The sequence below is a fragment of the Antedon mediterranea genome, chromosome 1 (assembly GCF_964355755.1).
Source record: "Antedon mediterranea chromosome 1, ecAntMedi1.1, whole genome shotgun sequence".
Classification (NCBI taxonomy): Eukaryota; Metazoa; Echinodermata; class Crinoidea; order Comatulida; family Antedonidae; genus Antedon; species Antedon mediterranea.
In genome coordinates this window covers 40,556,062-40,578,997 of record NC_092670.1, presented here as the reverse complement: position 1 = coordinate 40,578,997, position 22,936 = coordinate 40,556,062, and the positions used below count along the sequence as shown (strand labels likewise).

The 22,936-nt window shown below is 34.0% G+C and overlaps 2 protein-coding genes across 2 annotated transcripts; one reads left to right on the top strand and one right to left on the bottom strand.

Moving 5' to 3' along the window:
* The first annotated feature begins 250 nt into the window (after positions 1-250).
* On the top strand, positions 251-10,669 carry LOC140040114 (serine/threonine-protein kinase 3-like). Its single transcript, XM_072085799.1, has 13 exons — positions 251-335; positions 898-1,047; positions 2,592-2,687; positions 3,986-4,066; positions 4,544-4,724; positions 4,934-4,996; positions 5,828-5,992; positions 6,978-7,145; positions 7,370-7,507; positions 7,952-8,083; positions 8,455-8,686; positions 9,105-9,379; positions 10,233-10,669. Exons 3-13 carry the CDS (start codon positions 2,671-2,673, stop codon positions 10,389-10,391), a joined length of 1,611 nt encoding a protein of 536 aa, XP_071941900.1. The 5' UTR covers positions 251-335; positions 898-1,047; positions 2,592-2,670; the 3' UTR covers positions 10,392-10,669.
* A 2,778-nt stretch (positions 10,670-13,447) lies between these two features.
* On the bottom strand, positions 13,448-20,968 carry LOC140045197 (solute carrier organic anion transporter family member 2A1-like). Its single transcript, XM_072090010.1, has 10 exons — positions 20,948-20,968; positions 19,222-19,936; positions 18,497-18,844; positions 17,912-18,076; positions 17,282-17,492; positions 16,404-16,584; positions 14,731-14,921; positions 14,387-14,451; positions 13,825-14,033; positions 13,448-13,501 (listed from the first exon to the last, which is right to left on the bottom strand). Exons 1-10 carry the CDS (start codon positions 20,966-20,968, stop codon positions 13,448-13,450), a joined length of 2,160 nt encoding a protein of 719 aa, XP_071946111.1.
* Positions 20,969-22,936: the final 1,968 nt, after the last annotated feature.

Sequence of the window (22,936 nt, the reverse complement as noted above, 5' to 3'; positions counted from 1 at the left end):
ATGAAAAAAAGACTTTTCAAGAATCGGTCTCTGTTCGAAAAATGATTATTTTTTAGTTTAAAAAAAAAAACAAACGCGAAATCCACTTCTGTTTCGGAAAGAATATAACTTTTAAATGAAAAGAAAGAAATTGCATGAGTTCATGTCGCCGTTGTCATGTACATAAAAAGGAAACATCGCCCTCTCTGTTTTAACTTTGCAACGAAAATTTGGCTAAATAAATATTGACATCCTGGCAATTGATGAATTACGATAATCCGGAAGCTGTAGGTTGTTAAATATGGTATTTTTTATGTAATTTTACAAAGTGTTAACGTATCAGGATCATAAAAAATGTAAGCTTATATTATTTAGTAATTATTATATTATTATTAAATTTTACTAGTTTTACTGTTATTATAGTTTTTAGACAGTAAACTTTGATTAAAAATGCTAGGCCCGTCGTGTGCTAACGACTGCTTGATGAGTGAGAGGTGGTACACGCTCAACTGCTACAGGTAGAAATTATTTATTTAGGCCTACGTTTAGCTAGGGATGATACCTCCATGGTCTATTTACTGTACATCATATAGTCACGTGTGTCCTGTAGCTAGCTAAAACTAGAAATTCATAAACATAGGCCTAGCTAGTACTAGGCCTAGGCTAGTATTTTAATAATAAAATATGCAGTAAACAGGCCTCTCTATCTAAATACATCAATCATTATTGACAAAAAAATGTTAGGCTCTTGCTTGGCCTATATATTATATATTTAATGCATTAAGAATTGAATACACAGTGCTGAGTGTTTCAGTATGTACAGTAGTTGAAAAACACTTAAAAATGTCAATCAATATCTACTTGTGTTACTGTAATGTATTTACTTATTCATTTTTAAATCATATTTTTTATTTTCAGATACTGTCTATAAGGCGATCCATCTATATATATTGAATTAAATAGCAAGAATTGATTGGGTTTTTTTTTATGAGGATTTATGTGCATGCAGATGTCATTACATTAGAATGTCTGTCCTGCTACGATGATGCAAATCATGAACCCAAAAATGTAAGTAGTATAGTAGAGAAATACAGCTGTTGTATGCTATTTATATCTTTTTTCAATAAAATAACAATTTTTTTTTTAATTGTTATTTTCTGCTATACAATTGTTATTTTCTGCTATACAATTTTTATTGCGTTTTGCTATACAATACAGTAAGTATTATTTTATTTGACACATTTTTTTTTTTGCTTTAATGTTTTGTTTCTACAGTAGTTTTGTATTCTATGCTACCTGCATTATTTGTGTATACTTGATGGTACACTGCAACTGTTACATAAACAATTTATGGTAACTTACTAACAATTAGTTCTTGTAAAAAGCTTCAATTGATGCTACAGTACGTGTATATCTTGTATTATGTTAAATGAAATTCAGCAGTTTACTTGGATCATGATAAGTTGAAAGAGACAATGTTTTGAACAGTGCTACTTGTAAGGCAAAAAAAAACATGTTGGAGTAAATGGAATACCTGATTATCCACAGCCAGTTTTAGTGGTATCTGGAAAGTTTTGAAAGTATTGTTTTTTTTTCTAAATGACATGCTTCTGAGCTAACATTACATTTACTGTACTTTTTGTTGTTAGGTTTAAAATGTATTAATGTGTATGTTCAGTACAGTAATACAACATTTCAATCCTCTACTTTAAGCTCTCAGTTTTTAATGGACAGTAATGAATACAAATCATTTTTGTGATATTTGCTACCTGAGGAAAGAAAAGTGGAAAACATTATAGATGAAATCCCTTCCCAAATCCTCTAATTTCATCTCAAAACCTTTAGGCTAGAAATGCTAAACTCAATATTTACAAACTACAGAATTGTTTTAATGTACAGTTCTATAATGCCAACTGTACTTGATGATGTCATAGAAACTTGAGGAGGACTAAAATTGTAATTTTATATCGCACAATCTGTTTGTTTTTTTTTTAATTAGTGCCAATTGGTAGTGAAACAAAGCTCTTTTATTGTGTGTGTGTATTTATGTGTGTTTGTAATCTGCATTATGTATTCATTTGAGGCAAATAAAGAAACTCATGCGGAAAATAGGATTGCTGCTATGTTTTAAGGTCAAGTGTACTTAGTAGGCCACCTTGCATCTAGGAATGTGATCAAGCTTTTCTTCTGTATATTAGTAACTACAGTAACAGACCAAAGGATCCACTGACACACTGTAAATGATATACAGTATATTGACAAACACAGGATCCACTGACACACTAAATGATATACAGTATACTGTTGACTATTGAATTACTGAGAGTATGGATTGGTATTTTAACATTATTTATACTAATATACTGTACTGTAGTACTTTAGTACAGAATTTCTTTGAAAACCATACAGTACCTGAGGAATGGATTAATGAAATATCGGAAAAAAGTGTTAAAAAACTGTACTATAATAATTATGTTTTTAATACATGTCCGAACACAGGCACAATTAAAAAATTTTTAAGCACAGTACAGTAAACCATTGGTATGCCTGATGCAAATGTATATATTTTACAGTTTTTTCACTCAGTTTTGTGTTTTTTTTTATCTTTATAGTTGTGATTAGTACTAATGTGCAAAAAGTGAACTAAATTTATTTTCATCAGTAGAATTACAGTATTTTTATATTAACAAGATGTCTTCTAGTAAAAGGTATGTACAGTACTGACGTAAATCTAGTTTTTCATTTGTATTTGTGTGTGGCAGTCTATCAAGTGTTATGTTTAGTCACCATTTGGTACGTTTTTTGGTGGGGTAGGAGGTGGTGGTGTAAATATTGATGGGCTATAAAGCTCTGTCTAAACTACAGTAGCTTGACAAAAAAGTGTGATGTGCCCATATGGTAGTGATATGATGACACCATGTCCATATATGGGCACATCACATTTGTTTTGTCACATAAAGTTTGACGGTGTACTGTAGACTGAGCTTTAGTAATGTCCTATCTCATGTATCCTATTGGATCACCTTAGTAATGTCCTATCTCATGTATCCTATTGGATCACCTTAGTAATGTCCTATCTCATGTATCCTATTGGATCGCCTTTCAATTTTCCAGGTAAAAAATGCTAACATTAACAATAACAATAAAGTTAACAGACAAAGTTAAAAGCAGTGAGATAATATTAGGTGTCAGGTCGCACTATTTTAACATCTCCCCATCTAAATACAGTGCTATCAAATTATTGCAAATTTGTAACTAAGTTATTACCTGCAAAGCACTACATTAAAGTCACATCGTTTAAAAATTGTTATCATTGTTAGCGCTTAATACGTAATTGGACTGCAGTACAATATATGACATATTTATGAGTTTGAACTTTTACTATACTCAACTAGAATGCTAAGTACTGTACTGTAGCTGTAATCTTACTTTGCCCATTAATATCAAGTCCATTACACCGATGATGATTATGAAAAATGTTATCCATCCAAATTATATATGTACTGTATCTGTGAATTTAGATTAAATGCACTGATATTGTAAGACTACAGTACAGTAGATACCTGCAAATATTTCTATAACAATTAGTTTAAAAAGTAGATAGTTCCAAGAGTGAGTGAGCATGACAGAAAAACTTCTATTCTACTACAAACAAACAACATTACAGTACTGTATTCATACTGTGTGTACATTCAATATATGTTATTTGATATACATTACTGTAAGCAACTCTTAAATAAATACTATTTGCAGCCTTTTAGTTACTGCATTGAATACAAACACACTTCATTATACTATTTGCAGCCTTTTAGTTACTGCATTCAATACAAACACACTTCATTATACTATTTGCAGCCTTTTACTGCATTGAATACAAACACTTCATTATCATTTCATTTTTAATGAGGAGCATAAGTAGTAATAATATTCATGCTTTTGCTTTTCCTATTAAAATAATAATGATTGTGCGTAATCATCATTTGTCAATTTGTTTTTTCTTTTGAAGTGAATTGAAGAAGTTAAGCGAAGAGAGCTTAACAAAGAAACCAGAAGAAGTGTTTGATGTCCTGGAGAAGCTAGGAGAAGGGTAAATCAAATTTGTGTGCACTTTCATGAACCTAGTTCAGCATTCGGGACGAGTAGCGAGTAACCCCGGTGAATTTCTTCACAAAATAGCCCCTGTATCAGGTGATCACGACCTATCTGATGGGACAGTGATTTATTTACTATTGGCCTTATGTGCCTATTAAATACACAAATAAATAAAACAAGTTTTAGGTTAACACTTTCTTAATGGTTTGCTGTACCCACCACTACTATTATGTTTTTCCCATTTTTTAAATTTATTTATTATTTATTTATTCAACAATATTTCAAGAGGGTGACCCAGCCAACTTAAGCTGATTTTGAGGGACTCTCAACAATATAAACTACATATTGTAAGAACATTACAAGTACAAAATATATTGCTCACCTCCCCAATATACAACTTACCTCCCCACCTATAAAAATACTGACTGCAGGCTTGTTACACTTATACAATAATTTTTTTTTATGTTGACAGGTCATATGGGAGTGTGTTCAAAGCAATGCACAAGGAATCTGGGCAAGTACTAGCCATCAAACAGGTGCCAGTCGACACGGACCTTCAGGAAATCATAAAAGAAATATCAATTATGCAACAATGTGATAGTCCATTTGTAGTCAAATATTATGGGAGCTACTTCAAAAATACAGATTTATGGGTATGGAATAGTTCTCTTATGATTTCACTATAAACACCTATTAAGTACATTTTGTATAAATACAGTACGGAAAAAGTGTGTGCGCATTGTAACTTACTACAACACAGTTATATTGCAATTGGGTGACACCTATTATTATTACCTTGAAGATTTAATACAGAAATGTTTTCTATACAGATGAATGTTATGCTTATTTTTAAAAATTTCAGATTGTTATGGAATATTGTGGTGCCGGTTCAGTGTCTGATATCATGAGAAGAAGAAATAAAGTAGTATGTCAACAATTTTATATATTTTTATATCACAATATTAAGATGTCCAGTTTCTCAATAGACATTTCTTAAGACCATAGACCATAGACCATAGAGTTATTATAAATTTCAAGAAAGTAGAGAGTAAACTTTAAAATAATCACAGCCATTAAAAAAAAACATACAAAGTGATAGAACATTAATTACTGACATTACAAATAAATACTGTACACAAAATAACAGATTTTCCAGGATAGCCCAAACAGCTTATTAGCGTATGCCCAAACAGCTTATTAGCGTATGCCCAAACAGCTTGTTAGCGTATGCCCAAACAGCTTATTAGCGTATGCCCAAACAGCTTATTAGCGTATGCCCAAACAGCTTATTAGCGTATGCCCAAACAGCTTATTAGCGTATGCCCAAACAGCTTATTAGCGTATGCCCAAACAGCTTATTAGCGTATGCCCAAACAGCTTGTTAGCGTATGCCCAAACAGCTTGTTAGCGTATGCCCAAACAGCTTATTAGCGTATGCCCAAACAGCTTATTAGCGTATGCCCAAACAGCTTATTAGCGTATGCCCAAACAGCTTATTAGCATATGCCCAAACAGCTTGTTAGCGTATGCCCAAACAGCTTGTTAGCGTATGCCCAAACAGCTTATTAGCGTATGCCCAAACAGCTTATTAGCGTATGCCCAAACAGCTTATTAGCGTATGCCCAAACAGCTTGTTAGCGTATGCCCAAACAGCTTGTTAGCGTATGCCCATTGAGATCCTTTCATAAAAATATTCTAAACACATATACAAATAATTATTTGATTATGATATTTTAATATAATTGTTTTTCTTCAGCTAACAGAGGGAGAAATAGCAACGATATTGCAGTATACGCTGAAGGGTTTAGAGTATTTACATTTTATGCGTAAGATTCATAGAGATATCAAAGCAGGCAACATCTTACTAAACATGGAGGGCCATGCGAAGCTTGCAGACTTTGGAGTAGCAGGCCAACTTACAGTAAGTTCACTTTAAGAGGGTATTGCTAAACACCGCAAACCTAAAAAAAAACATAGCAAACCCCACCAAACCAACATAAAAGTGATTGAATCATGTAGTGTACGACCCACTCGGTATATCAATGTAAAAAAAAAATTTAATTTCTACTGTTAACAACTTATTTTTGGGGTAAAACATCATTTTTTGGTAAAAAATGATTGCTAAACCCTGCAAACCTCCAAAAAACCATAGCAAACCCCACCGAACCAACATAAAAGTGATTGAATCATGTAGTGTACGACCCACTGGGTATATCAAATATTAAATTTCTACTTTTAACTACTTATTTTGGGGATAAAACATCATTTTTTGGTAAAAAATTAGCAATCATTTTTGACCAAAAAATTGTGTTTTTACCCCAAAAATAAGTAGTTAACAGTAGAAATTTAATATTTTTTTACTTGGATATACCCAGTGGGCCGTACACTACATGATTCAATCACTTTTATGTTGGTTCGGTGGGGTTTGCTATATTTTTTGGGGGTTTGCGGTGTTTAGCAATACCCCTTTAAGATTTGAATTGTAAGAATTTCATTAAGAAACATTCTCAATTCAATTTATTTTATTTCTGAAGTATTATATTCATATCAATTAAAAAAGAAAAAAAAAATGCAAAAGCAGAGCTTATGCATATAAAATATTTCTCTATCCATTATACATTTAAAAAGATCAAATTAACTAAAGCTAAATTTGTGGTGGTTAGCGTACTTGCCTTACAATGCCAAGGTCCACGACTCTTTCAACTCCACTCCCTAAGCCTCAAATTAGACTTAGTTTATAAGCACGATCAATTATAAAATAGTTTATCCAGCCTGTATTTGATGAGGTACTCGCTGTTAAATGCTTATGAAATACAAAAAAACTATTTTTCTAAATATGTATAACCAGAAGTGTTAAAAAAAATATTTCATAAATTTAATGATTTTTGTTAAATGTTATTTTTTAGGACACAATGGCCAAACGTAACACAGTTATAGGAACACCATTCTGGATGGCACCAGAAGTGATACAAGAGATAGGGTATGACTGCAAGGCTGACATCTGGTCTTTAGGCATCACAGCATTAGAAATGGCAGAAGGAAAACCACCTTATGCTGATATTCATCCAATGAGAGTGAGTCTTTCATTCATGTAACCAATCACAATCACTGTTGTATGTGTGTTTTAAAACACTTTATCAATACATCCATCCAGTGGAAGTCTTTTGTTCTTTTGTGGCCATGATCCAATCAAAATGTCTGTTCTCACCCATTAAATCTTGTGTGCACATATTCATACCTTTTTGTGTAAACAGAGGTTGGCCTACAGTATTTTAATTTGTTTATAATTAATTTTCAGGCAATATTTATGATCCCTACTAAGCCACCCCCAACATTCCGTTATCCAGAGAAATGGACGGAAGAATTCACAGATTTTATAGGAAAATGTTTAATAAAGGATCCTGAGGAAAGGGCAACCGCTACAGAATTATTACAGGTAGGATCCTAGGATTATTTCTTATTGCTATAGAATTGTTGTATTAAAAAAACACCCCCCTGTCTGTCATAATGAATGGGTTGGCTCTTTTACTTAGATTTGTAATAATAAAAACATTATTTTAGTCCTATAATGTCATTATGTTAATAGTGGTGGAGCTGTACTCCTGTAGCTTGGTGATTAACATACTTCCTGTCCAATCCCATTTGAGTATTGACCCATGGTTCAATCCTGACCTAGTGCCAGGGTTCAATCCTGACCTAGAGCCAGGGTTGTAGCTCACGACTCTTTCTACTTTACTAAGCCTCAAATGAGACTTAGTTTGTAAGCATAATTTTTTCATCCTGTAATTGACAAAGTTACTTACTGTTGGGTTTTTTATCTGTTTTTAGAGGGAGTTTCTGCAATCAATTTATTAATAAAATATTGCCTTCTGTTTTTCAGCATGCGTTTATTTCCAGTGCTGGTCCTGTTACTATACTACGTGACATGATTGTTGAGGCCAACAATATAAGAGAAGATGAAAAGATACGACACCAACAAATGTTGCAGAACCCAAGCCTTTACATTTCCTCAGTAAGACTAATATATACTTTGGTTTATTTTGGCACTCAACATTATTTCCTTCCCTTAAAATTGCTTGGTGTATTTAATTGTTGGTCTCTCTCACTCAAAGGCAACTAAAACCAGTCAATGCAGTTTCTGATATTGTCTGTATTATTTAGTTTATTTTTATTTACCTATTTTAAATAATTTTTTGTTTTTTTGTATTTTTTGACACGACCATGACTGATTTGTTTTATATATATAAATATATAAACAAACTTACCTTATGTAATATTTAAATAGTTGAAATAAATGTTAAGTCACAGGATCTTCTCAATAATAAGAATGGTTAACAAATGAATTAACAAGTAATAATTGTTTTAAAATTATCTGTCTGATAGGATGAGGAGGATGATGAGGATGAAGTGATTGATGGTACCATGATCAAGAGACCAAGTGGAGATAAAGAAGTAGCAATAGCTGGTGTTGATTCTGATACATTTATAGATCACAGCGATGCAAACACTATGATAGAGTTAGAATCCAGTATGGGTACCATGGTGATTAACTCAGATGGTGAGGATGAGGATGATGATACTGATTACCTTGACAGTATGGACGATACCATGAAAAGTAAGCAATTTTATCATTTTGTAGTGTAGATGTGTCTTGTCAAATTGCCTAGCAAAACTCTAGATTTTACATACACCTGCATTAACATCTGCATTTAGTATTGTGTATGCCTTGGTGTCTTAAAACTCTGGACTTTTGCTAAGTGATGTGAAAGTGGTATTAGTGGTTAAGATGCTTGCCTACCAATCCCAGTATCATAGGTTCAAATCCTCTATGATGCTTGGTTAATTTTTAAATCCACTTACAAAGACTTTGCTGTTAGTGTAAAATGCCAATATACCTTTAGAGATTTAACTATAAACCTCTACACTAATATTGGTTCAAAAGAGTAAGTTCACATTACTCTCACATCTGCCATTAAATGGTATTTTAGTCACTTTCTTTTTTTGATAATAACAATTTTTTAAAACTTTTTCAGAGTTTGATACGAATCCGTCAACCGAAACAGAATATCGTCCTTTATTCATGGAACATTTTGATCAAATCGATGCCAAAAAACAGGCAGCAAAACAAGAAGAAACTGTTCCTGAAACAAATAATGTAGCTGATGTAGCGCCCTCAGTGTCCATTTCGTCCAGCGATGCGTCACCAGTTCACGTAGCACCCACAGTACCTGTTTCAGAGGATATCACACCACCGCAAATTTTACCAGTACAGTATCAGAGGCCTTACCCAGATCAAGATTATGAATTTGTAAATACTTTATTACTAGACTTTGGAAGATGGTTTATGACATTCATTGATTGATAAACCTCTTCCTATAATCAAAAGAGGTTCCCGATATTTCAAATCATCCCCACTTCCATATCTTCCTCTCCCTTCCCCCCCCCCACCCTTATTACTACGTCGTAATTTAACAAAATCAGATAATGCATTTCCTTAAAACTCATTCCGTGTCTACAAAACAACTAGCATATCCATTGTTTACCCTAAATTCAGTTTTGTTAACGTCCTCTAATTTGGTGTATTTTAAATGCTTATTTTGTGAAATCGGTAATTATCACTTTTACATCATTTGAATAAAAGAACAAATCACACATCTACACATAATCAAACATCGTATACTCTATCTCTAACAATTTTTAAAATTCTTCTATCGACTAAAGCTGAAGTATAGTCGTTATCTCGGGACCGTTCTATGGTTACCACCAGGTATGCTTACTTCTTCAAGCCTTCTATGAATGGATGTACTAGTTGGGAGCAGAAACGCTCGTAGACCAAACCCAGTACCGTTTTGATTACGATCAATCGGGAAATTACCTCACGACCTCTTTTGTTGGCTATGCTTTCATTAATTCTCCATATTTTGTTGAGACTTCTGTAATGAGGTCACACGATAAAACTTTATGTGACAAAAAAGATGTCATATCACTACCATATTTAAGCATATCACTTTCTTCATTTTTTGTCACATAAAGTTTGATAGTGCAGACATAGCTCAAGTATGATGACCAAGAGGATTAGTGATCATGTAAATGCTGTAAAAAAAAAAACAATTACAATGGTGTTATGATTTAACAATAAATATTAACAATTTTTATTTCAGATTAAACAATTATCGTACGACGAGTTACACAAAAGGTTAACAGAGTTAGACCCAGAAATGGAACGAGAAATAGAAGAATTACGACTCCGGTATCAAGAAAAACGACGGCCAATCTTAGAAGCAATGGACATCAAACGAAAAAGACAGCAAAACTTTTAATATTTTTGTTAAGTATTTAGCACAGCTTTTAAGATTCAAATTATATGAATATTAATTTGAATATTTATGAATTTGCATATTTATCAAGTGTCTGAGGAAGTTCAATCTAGAAAATATTTTTATGGAAAATAGAAACTGCTCAGAAAAGTTGATAATGAATATTCATAAGGCTTTAATAATGAATATTTATGAGGCTTTAAATATTTATTCAGAATAGAAACTACTGAGTGACTAATGAAGTTGAACATTCATAAGTCTTTGACATGAATATTCATAAGTCTTTGACATGAATATTCATAAGTCTTTGACATGAATATTCATAAGTCTTTGACAATGAATATTCATAAGTCTTTGACAATGAATATTCATAAGTCTTTGACATGAATATTCATAAGTCTTTGACATGAATATTCATAAGTCTTTGACATGAATATTCATAAGTCTTTGACAATGAATATTCATAAGTCTTTGACAATGAATATTCATAAGTCTTTGACAATGAATATTCATAAGTCTTTGACAATGAATATCATAAGTCTTTGACAATGAATATTCATATGTCTTTGAATATTTATTAACTTAAGAATAGAAACTACTGAGGAACATACCTATTAGTTGACAGTGAATATTCATAAATCATTGAATATTCATTTCCTTACTCCAGATACAAACATTATGTCATGTTATGATTTTCATGTGCTGGGATTTACTGATGGTATTATTTAAGTATATTTTCAGAATTGATGGAAATTTGTTCGCGTTTTCTTCACTTGAATATACTTTATATATACATATACTGTGATCTAACAAAACAATTGTTTTAATATGCAAAATGAACCAATATTATTTATTGGTACTTTGGATAATGATGCCATGAAACAATAACATGAAAGTAATGGACAGCGCACACATCCCTGATATATACAACCAAACATGCATTCAATAATTTCTGAAATTTGGTAGTTGTGAATATAATGGGAAAGAAAACGGCCATTTATTCTTTTCAAATTGGTGATTAGGTTATTCAAAATGAGTAAATCTCCAAAAATAAGAGCAAGTATCGCAAACCTTTATCTTTTTTTATTGCTATAATAGTCTTTATTGTGAAGTAACCAGATACTTCCACTTGAATAATGGGAACTTGTTGCTTATATATAAATATATTATTTATACTGTAATATGTAAGAGATGATACTAAAATACATAGGTTAACTAACAACAAATGTGGAGGCTGACCATAGTCTAGTCTGAACTCGGCGATTCGGCTTAATATTGGAAAAAAGAAAAACATTTAACACACATAGCGTGTCATAACTAACTTAAAAAAACGCCCCGGTTTAGTTTGGTTCCCACTAGGACTCAACGCAAGGATGTAAGTGCAAGTAATTTGACCAATCACAAACTTTGTGATTGGTCAACTCACTTGTGTTGCGCTGACGTCCTTGCGTTGCGCCCTAGTGGAAACCAAGCTTTAAAACTGGACTATTTTATGGCTTATATTAGTTTATTTTATTTCATTATAATTAATTTTGTTTAATAGTGAGGGATATATTTCCTACCAAATTGTCTTAAATTACTTGAAATATGTAAAGAGGCCATTAGGCATGTAGAAAACTACCCAATGTGTTCATTATATTTACAAATCTGTGTACAGTACCAACTTAAAATATGTTTATATAATTACTATTTTTAAAGTTTTATACCAAATGACTGGTGACTCTGCGCTAGAGTGGAAACAAGTAAATGAAAGGAGAAAAGAACACTTCTCTGTGATCAAATATAAATAGGTTGCGTAATTAAAATAAACTGAAAATATCTGCATTCAAACGGTCTAAAGCTATGTTAACACTATCAAACTTTATGTGACAAAAAAATATGTGCCCATATATGGACATGGTGATGTCATATCACTACCATATTTTGGCACAGTCGCACTTCAAACTAGTTTGTGTGTAGACAGAGCTTTAAACCACAAATATGTTGCCGAAAATCAAATCATAGAGTTATATGATATAGTATATCATTAATAGAGCACATCCATTTGTGTACGCGCGCGTGTCAATGATGATACTGGATAGAATGGGATATATTACAATTACGCAAAATATAAAGCAATTGTTTCACCCTCGTGTATATATAAAGCATTAGTTTTATATATATGTGAAGAGCAGTGTTGGTTGTTAAATAAATTGTACAAATGTAACATTAAAAGTTATAATATTATTACAGAGTCAGAAATGTAATTACGTTTAATGCCTGCAGTTATTCGTCCCTTTGAACCAGCGGCCAATCGACTTGCTTACGTCACAACGCGTCAACAACGGGCCCGGTAGCGTTCTGACAGTAGTTGACGGTTGATGCGAACTGTCTATTCTGCAGGGGGTTTTTTTATAAAAGAAATTGCATAAAATCAAGGATCAGGACAATTTTAATCCTCCCTGATAAAAAGAACAATTAATACAAAAAGTAAATTGACTGGAATGACACCGTCCATCCCACGATTCTTACGTCACGCCTTATGGATATGACTAATGAATATACTGTACATGTTTATTTATCCTGAGAGGTCCTCAACTTATGTACGAAAAGAAATATCGCGTCCCGCCCCTCACGTGTTTACCTATTCAAAGAATCTACAGCCTTACAATTCCGTGTACGTTTTTTTAGAAAATTAACATTTATTACCGGAAATTATTCATATAATAACTTAACACAATTTCTTCTTTTCGTCCTTTTAACAACCTGGATAAAATAGTGCAGTGAATGTACATTTATTTTATATTATTTACCCCCTAACTCTTTAGTTTTTTCAAAATTCATTTTAAAGCTTTTGCAAAAAAACTAATTTAATTTGAATGAAAAGAATATGATATTTATGACAATAATTATGCCTATTAGTTTACCCTCTTAATCAAGACAATAGGTTTGTAATGGTCACTGAAAACTGATTTGAAATCACCTAAGAATTATTTTGAGTATGTTAGCGACGCAACGCAACGAATCGGCAACGCATCGGCGACGCATTAACCGAACCAAGCAGCCAAATGTGTTGGTGTTTATTGTTTGCTGTTGATCTTCGACAGTTCCATTTCATTCCTTTCTGATTTCCTCTGTGAAAGAAAAAAAAAAATACCTTAAAATTATTTTAGGCTTTTTGATAAAAAAAAACTGTTAACGTCTCTCTTTTGGATCATTATTATTTTTGAATTGATTCGAATTTGTGAATTTTAACATGGACTAAAGAATAATCTATTCTTTAGTCGATGATTTGACCGTACCGCACCACACCAACTTAGTTTCGTAATAATCAACATGATGGTTGTGGTAACTCGTAACGATGAAGATGCTGCGTGATTTAATATGCAAGATTTATTTAAATAGTAAAAATACATTTTTAACAAATAAATACAAACAATAAAATATGATTTAATACCTTCAAACGGTCCGGATCGATGCTAAAATAAGTACACGTTGATAGAATCGCGGCAAGCAGTTTCAAGCCAACAAACAGTCCAACAAACGTGTACCGATATCGTTCAAGATCGTAGATAAGGCATGCACCCTGACGGCTACACGACTCTTGACGTAATAAACACGTACTTGAAATGGCAGCCCCGAAGTAGATAGGCGATGGAAAGAAACCTATAAAAAACATTCATATTTTAGATATAGGAAATCGTAACAGTCCTTTGATCTATGTCTGACTGCGACAAACAGTCCTGGTACTCTATGTATATATGTTTTCGCGTCGCGGTGTCTGTTAACCAAACATTTGAGGAAGCCAACTGGCCGATCGAAAATCAGTCAAAAAGTGTGGCAGCCACAGATAAATTCTTTGATCTCCGGAGCTCAGCATTCTGTTGCCTTTTAGATAAGAAACTAATACTTAAAAATAATCGAGAGTGTGTTAATGTTTAACAAAAAAGAGTTCTTTCCAAACGAAAGACGAATTGTCCGAAGAACGAATGCGATGAGAACATATCGGGGAAACTTACCTAGCACTCTAACCAGAACACCACAGCATGCGATAGCAAGGGCACGATCCTTTTGGTCAACACATCTAGAAAACAAAATGTATCCTTTATTTTACTTATGCTTGGTTGGTTCCAATTAGAGTTTTAACTAACGCCATGAAGTAAGCCCGACGTAAGTGATTTGACCAATGACAAACGATGGATTATACGAATAGTCCCTTGTGACAACTCGCTTGCGTCGCACGCTAACGTGGTTGCATTGCGTTTCTAACGGGAACCAAGTCAGTTACAGACTTAGTTTATCGTATGTTTAATTTCTTTTAGTTTGGTCATTATATTATCTTCAATTTGTTTATCGTAATCACCTCAAGTTTAGCATCATATTCGGGTTTGTTTTCAAAGTGGAACAAATCGATACGGCAGCTATGAAGAATATAAACGGAACTAGTTTATCACATGACCAATCACATGATCCCTCGGTCGCTATCCCGCCTTCTTCAAATAGTTCGTCTGTCGGCAAGACATTACTCGGTATACAGCTACACCCAAAATAGACCTAACAAATTAAATACATAACAGGTAAATTAAATTATTTTGTAACTTTCATTTTAGTAAGGGATCATGTCAAAATAATTTTACTGCAGCAACTCAATTTTCCATGCCGCAAACTATGTTGATTGGCCTACGTATTTGTTGCAGCATATGGATTCCTTTGGTGCACTAATCCAAAAACGTCTTCCGCACGATATTGTTCCTATTCTAAGTGCATGGAGGAAACTACTTTTTTTCACATTTATACTTGTAAAATCTTTATCTCGCATAGTATACATTAGTTCTCATACTATGTTGAAGCTAAGGTATTGTACTTTCTGACTATGTATTTAAAAAATAAATTTTTGATAGCTGGAAATCGCGAATTTACATTAAACATACCCTGTCCCGGCCAAAAAACAGCCGATTCCTGTGTGAAATTCGCGTTTTTCGCTGATGTATAGTTTTGAAATTGCCACAACTTTGAACAGCGTCCTCTTAAAACTTAGTTCTTTTAACATCTTAGTCTCCTATACAGTGGCTTTCTAACCATGTAAAAATTTTTTTGATTGGATGATGGTGAGACCCGCGAAAATTTGATTACTAAACAGCATATTTTTGGGAAATTCCGCGCGAAATTCTCTTATGTGTACTATTGGCCTGTGTTTGATACCCAAATGTGAGTATATTCTTCTTATTTTCATTACAATTTGTTAATCAATATTGTAGTTAAAGTCATATAAAATAATTCTGTGTAATTTTTTTAGAGAAAATACGCAATAATACCACCTAAATAGTCTATAAGCTACTAGCCCTTTTAAGTGTATACAACAAATTTCGCATCGGCCATTGTCTAACATAGGCTAGGCTAGGCTGGATTGGTAGCGGGTTATTCCATTTTATCAAAGGGAAATATAATGAACATAAGTAGGCAATAATTATGTTTCTTCTTAGTAAAGTTAGAATTAATATATCTAAGGGACTATTTAACAGTGATTTGGACTATATATATGACCTTTTTATACATATATATTATGTGGTGGTTTCTATAAAGTTTGAATTGAAACTGGCCTACCTGTTTATTTGTAATTTGTTCATTTGTTAATTGGTGTGAGAATATGAACTTAATACTTAATATTACTAAAACCAAAGAGATGATAATAGATTTTCGTAAAACCGCAGTTGAACATAATGTAATAACTATTTAAGAAACCGAGGTTGAAATTTCTTGAATCTTAAATCAATTCAATTGACCTTATAAACAATTTACCTATTTTGAGAATGGAATAGTCTAAACAGTACACTGCTCAGCAGAATATTTGTGGCTGTGTGCACTGATCTGTGACGAGTGCCAAAATAGCTGTTTTCTGAATTGTCCTTTTTCGCTAAAAGGAATCCATATGGGTTACGTGTATTGTTTTGCACTTGGGTTCTCTGGCTTAACGTCCACTCCTAAGGGCGATACTTAATATACAAAGTTAACAAATATATAGTACAAATATAGTACCGTATCGTTTATTTGTATGTCTTTCAGGTCACCCATGTCATCTCTCCACGTTTCTACGTCTACGCATCCTGCTCGACACGCACTGGTATAAGTCACACCATCATGTCCACAAACAGGTTGGTAAACGCTATTTGAGCATGCGCAGTTTGAATTACATGTGTTATTTAAGTTTGGTAAAGTCCTAGATAAATAAAGAAAAGAAGATGCACTTTAATGAACACAACCCCCGGAACATACCACCATCCGTAGACCGTATTGGCCTCTCTCTTTCCACTATCACCCTGTATGTAATGTAGTAGGGTTAACCCAAAAGACTAATTTACACGACGAGCGGTGTTTAAGCGGAAAACAAAGTCTTAGAATAATTATGTTACTTCTTGTTACCTTAAAGCGTGGTTCCCACTAGAGACGCAACACAAGGACGTAACGCAACGCAAGTGAATTGACCAATCACAAGCGATGGCTTATTCGCTTGTGATTGCTAACTGTCTATAACTTCGCTTGTCATTGGTTAAAACGCTTGCGTTGAATTGCGTTTACGTCCTTGCGTTACGTTCTAGTGGGAACCAAGCTTTAACACAACAGGGCGGTTGAGCGGAAAGCCGCTCTGGACATGCTCCGCGGTTTTCCACTTACCGTTACCGCTTGAATGAATGAATGCCTACCAACACCATCGCTAGCAGTAGCAACTCAAGTACTGGAAAAAATCTATTGCTAATTTCCTTTATCAATCACACGAGTGCAATCTCCGGCTCTGACGCATTATATATATATTATCTAATACGTTTCACATGATCTTGTTTTGATGTATAAATTTTGCTAACAGCCTTATAATTTTATTTTGGTTTCTCTATTCATAAAATAAAGTCTGTACTCACCCCTGGCTGAATGAAGTGTTATATGGAGTTGTCAAACCAGCAATCGGAGGGTTAGAACAACCAATAAACAAAATAGGCAATGCAAAGGAGAAGGAACAGATCGAAACAGTTAAGAGCATTTTACCAAGACCAAATAGGGTAAGTTTGAACTTTTTAACGAAGAAACTACTCATGATATTGCCAATTATATTCCCTGGTAAGTTGATACCACCTGTAAAATAAGATGCTTAAGTTGCGTTATTATTGCTTAAGTTGCTTTATTACTGCTTAAGTTGCTTTATTACTGCTTAAGTTGCTTTATTACTGCTTAAGTTGCTTTATTACTGCTTAAGTTGTTTTATTACTGCTTAAGTTGCTTTATTACTGCTTAAGTTGCTTTATTACTGCTTAAGTTGCTTTATTACTGCTTAAGTTGTTTTATTACTGCTTAAGTTGCTTTATTACTGCTTAAGTTGTTTTATTACTGCTTAAGTTGCTTTATTACTGCCTACTGCCTTACTTAATTACTTACTAGAATTACTTCTAAATTCTTAATTAATAATTAAACCAGGTGCTCTCTGAAGCCGCTATCAAGTCAACTTTTTTTTAAGTAATTAACGAATTAAATATATCCACACTGAACATCCTCACCTATGATAATGGCCGCTGTAGCTGCCGTCAATCCGAATTGATTTTCAACGTATTTAGCCATAAAGAAAGCAAATCCACCCACAACTGCAAGTTCACAGGAGATGGACAGGTTCAGGATGATTAAGGTAGGATTTAATAGTAACCTCTTGATTGCCAGTAACAGCTCTTGAGAAAAGTGGTTTAAAAATGTCTTTAATGTTAACCTACTAGAGACGCAGCGCAATGACGTAAGCGCAACGTGATTTGTTCAAAGCTCTCTCCACCATGTTCTGGTGGTAAAACATGTCTTCTCAAATAAGGACTTAAAACTGGAGATCCAGTGTTCAAATCTTGCTTGTGTGCACTTTAAAGAACCAAGTGCATCTCTCGGAAGGGTAGGAGGTTCCCCTGGTGTATACTGGTCCATCTAAACCCCTGCCGTTTGGTGAAAGCACTCGACACGAAGGAATAACCCTTAAGGGAGATGTATGTTGTAGTGTATCTGTTATAACATTTTGGTTCAACGGCGCTTTGAGACGGTTATCAAAAGCGCATTAATCCGCTTAAACAAACAAATGAGAAAAAATGCTTAAAAATATGGCTTACCTCTTAAATTTGCCAATATACCATTTTTCTTATGAGATATAATATCATTTTTGTAAATATCAGCCATACTGAAAGCTCCCTCTTCTGGTTTTTCCTTTGAGCTTCCTCCACAACACGTTAATTCGTACTTGTTTAATTTTCGCGGGAAAAATAGAAGTGGAATGGAGAATAGAATAATGACGATGCTTGCTATGACGAAGCCAAGCCACCAAGCACCAATCCATCTGGGATCTGTAGGGCTTATCGGGATGACGTCAACTCGTTCAAAATCAACGTAGAACGACAGGCATTTAAAGCTCATTACAAATCCGAGGAAAGGTCCTAACCCCATTGCCATGAATAGTCCAGCTATTGAGATATAATAATTATAAATTAATAATCAATAATATTCAATAATAATAATAATAATAATAATAAAATGAAAACTCTTTTTTTTTCTTTCCACGCAAAAGGATGCGTACCACGGATATTAACATGATACGAAAACGAATCTGATACAATCAATGTATCAATATCTGCTAAATAAACGATCAGATCAATAGTGAAAGTAAAAATAATATGCACAATGTTTAAATGATGAAGTGGATTCTTAAGACCAACTAATCATTTAACCGATTACAGTATATCGAGGTTGTGTTGTGACGCAGTGTGAGAGGTGTAATTAGGGAAGCGTAATGGATGGATGGTGATGAATAATAGAACAAAAAGAAGCACCCGATAATTACCTACGTATACCGAGGTTGTCGTGGAATCCACAGTAGAATCGTCCAGATAAGTAATGGTCAGGGGAAAAAGAGGTGATCCGCCAACACCCAGTAATACCTGACCAACTATCAACCAGAACAAACTGGCTGGCGCGTCTTCCGCGACGTCACCAGATGAACAACGATCTTGCGCGACATCATCCACCGAACATAGTTCCTTGTTATTGACTTGGCGGCTATTGGAATCATTCTCATTCGCCTGCAGCGAATATGAATTATCCGTGTACGATACGGGATCGGTCGTAAAATGCGGCATTGCCAGAAGGAAGAAGCCGATGCCTACGATGATACCGCTACTGCCGATAATTCGAGGACGGTGAGATTTATTACCGTAGAACGTGACGAAGACGACGACAGATAAACCTACCGCGTCGTTGACGGTTGCAAGCAGACCGGATTGAGAACTTGTAAGTTGGAACTGCTTTTCGATGGTACTTATACAGCCACCAAAATACGTCGATGTCGCCACGATCACTGCATACATAGGGACTAAAAAGCATAAGAACGCCACCGGACTACTAAATCTGGTGCACGCCTTGATGGTACATTGTGTGTCCTTGTCATGGTAATCGTCGACTTTCTTTTCCGATTCGGTAAACCCGTTCTCATTTTGGAAATCCTGCAGTGAATCATATTTATACATCTGCAACCTTTCTCCATTTACACTTGACTGCGACTGCAAGAAAAGTAAGTGACCATCAGATAAAAGTAAACAGACTAAAGCTCTGTCTACATTATCAAACCAGTTTGACAACAAAAGGGATGTGCCCAAATATGGTGGTTATTACCCTAATATGGTAGTGATATGACATCATGTCCATATATGGGCACATCACATTTGTTTGTCACATAAAGTTGGATAGTGTGTAGACAAAGCATTATTTACAGACAGATTTATGTTGGGGTGGTGAACAGAAGACAAGAAATGCGCGCGCCTGATGTGGATATTGGACAATTTAACTCGACGTCATCATACTCTGCTACACCCATTGAATAGAAATAGCATTTTACATGCGTCATCAGTATTTGAGGGCACATGCGGCCATTTCTCGGTCGGACGAGGATTACCATACGGGTTACCATACAGATATCACACTTACTTGCCTCTACATGTGTCTCTGGGTAGTAACTGATATAATATGCATATACAAGTAGGCCTACTAGACTTGTATCTAGATGATTGTCAATACGCAGTTAGCATCTACCTAGAGACAGCTGTATAATCGGATGCGCACTCGAATGGACTGTGTCCACACCACCGAAGTTGGCACCCGACTTAGGGAGGTGTTTCTCTGTGCAATTTCCAAAACACCTGTAGGCCTATACTATATCTCTTTCGATCATGACAATGACATACCAATGCTATTTTTATATCTTATATAAATTATATATTTTATTACATTTATTGTTTTTTGCTATGGTGGTGCAAGATCTCTGCTGCTCTCTGCGTAGCACATATTTAAAATATATCCATCCTTAGTGGACATGTATTTTGTAGAAACGCAATCTGAATGATGTTCACGTGATCAGTTATAAATCACCTCATTGGGACGACGGCAGATTTTGATCGTGTAATAATTTAAACACAGTTTGCTTTACAGTACTTCAAAACGTATACGACATATATGTCAAGTTTACCGACACAAAACCCTATAGAATGTTGCTTAAAAAATGTTATGTTACTTACTTTTTGGTGAGTTTTGATCATCGTACCGTCACAAGGCGTTGTATGCTCGGCCTACTACAATATACAACTGCTTAATGTAAACACTAACAAGCATTAATTTAATCTCTGAACAAACATGCTTTGTTATCTATTTGAATTCAAGGTTCGTTTGCAAGAAAACTTACGTAACTTTTTATATACGTTACTCGTCGTCCATTATTTAATTGACTTTCGTTAAAAGCTTGGTTTCCATTGATAGGGCGCAATGCAACGACAAAGGCGCAACCCAAGCATGTGACCAATCAAAAGCGATGGATGATTCAAAGTTTCTCTTCCCATTGATCAACTCGGTTGCGGTGCTCTTACGTTCTTGCGGTGAGTTTTATTTAGGAACAAACAGAAAGTTATCTTTTTTTATGTATTTAACTCCGCAAACAAATTTCTTTATTTACGTGAAAGTATACTCAACGTAAAAATAAAACCACAATACTTACTAATTGTACAAAAACAGAATATTACGAAGACAAAAAAGTACAGTAGAAGATATATTTAAAAAAAATGTGGTTAACCACGAAAGATTAATAAATTAAAAAACTTACTTCATCTGGTTTGCAATCGACAATGTTTACGGTATACTGCAATTCTTTATATAAAACAAATGCATCAATCGGTCACCCCGATTATCGGTACTTTATCTAGATTCTCCAGTATTATAGGAGAATTCCATAATACAGCATCACATTTTATTCACATTAATATTATCTTTCATGTCATCAAATATGTTATTTATATATTTTGCCGCGACTGTGGGTAGAACTTCACGATTCTTTCTTGAATAGATTTTGTCTTCATTTTATCATCATTTTTGTATTTAAACTTCTTAATTGAATTTAAAATGTGTGATTTATATTAGCTTTTCTTACAATATATAAAATGTCATGTAATTTAACATAATATATAATGTTAAATGTAATTAATAAGATAGGGTGACCTAAGGTGACCTAATGTGACCTAAGGTGACGTAAGGTCGGTGTTTATCCATGAAATCAAACATACTCTCGTGAATGACGATGTGAGGCGAAAGTGGCAATAACAGCAATCGTTAGGGACTTAGAAGTTATACCAAGTCCCAGGTATAAGTTGGTGGATCTAACCACCAAATTTAGCGATAATTGGTTCATAAATCAGGATTCAGTAGGCCTATTTCAGAGCCCAATTAAGCTATACTATCAGATTAGATTCGTTTATCGTATTTAAAAATTATTATACAAATATCGAAGTTTGCTTACGAGTTTAGAGTGATTAATGAAACACGGTGTTTGGTGCATTCACACGTACCTAAGTTAATTCTGGTATGAGATAACGGTAAATTCACGTACCGGTACAGTAGTCAAATATTTAGTCAAAGCCTGGATGATAGTTTGTTTATGGTATATAGTTGGCAATTTATTTAGATGCAAAATTTAAATAAAAATCATCATCAAATGTGGACATTTTTCCAATATAAGGAAATTCAGTTTTTCCAAAATGTGGACATTTTGTCGAGAATAACAACAGTGTGGTATCCAAAATTAAAGAGCAACTGTTTAATACAAAGAAAATCAGATTTTGTGTACAAAATGTGAAAATTTTTCTTTCAGAATAGCGACAGTGTTGTGTTGAAATGGAGAACTGTCAAATATAGAGAATTCGAATTTGTCCAAAACGTCGACATTTTGTCAGAACAGCGACAGTGTTGTGTCTAAATGGAGAAACGGTAATAGGAAAATTCAGATTTGTCCAAAATGTGGAATTTTTGTACAGACTCGCCACAGGCTACACTTGAACACATACGAATTTGTCCATAAAACACATTTAAAGACCTTACAATAACTAAGAGAAAATATACAATTTGTTGAAAACAGTAATAAACAACATTTCTACGATAATCTACACATGACGAACATTCGATTCGATTAAGGGACTGTCCAGGCACAATTAAGATAGTACCGCTTTCGTTATTCCGGACAA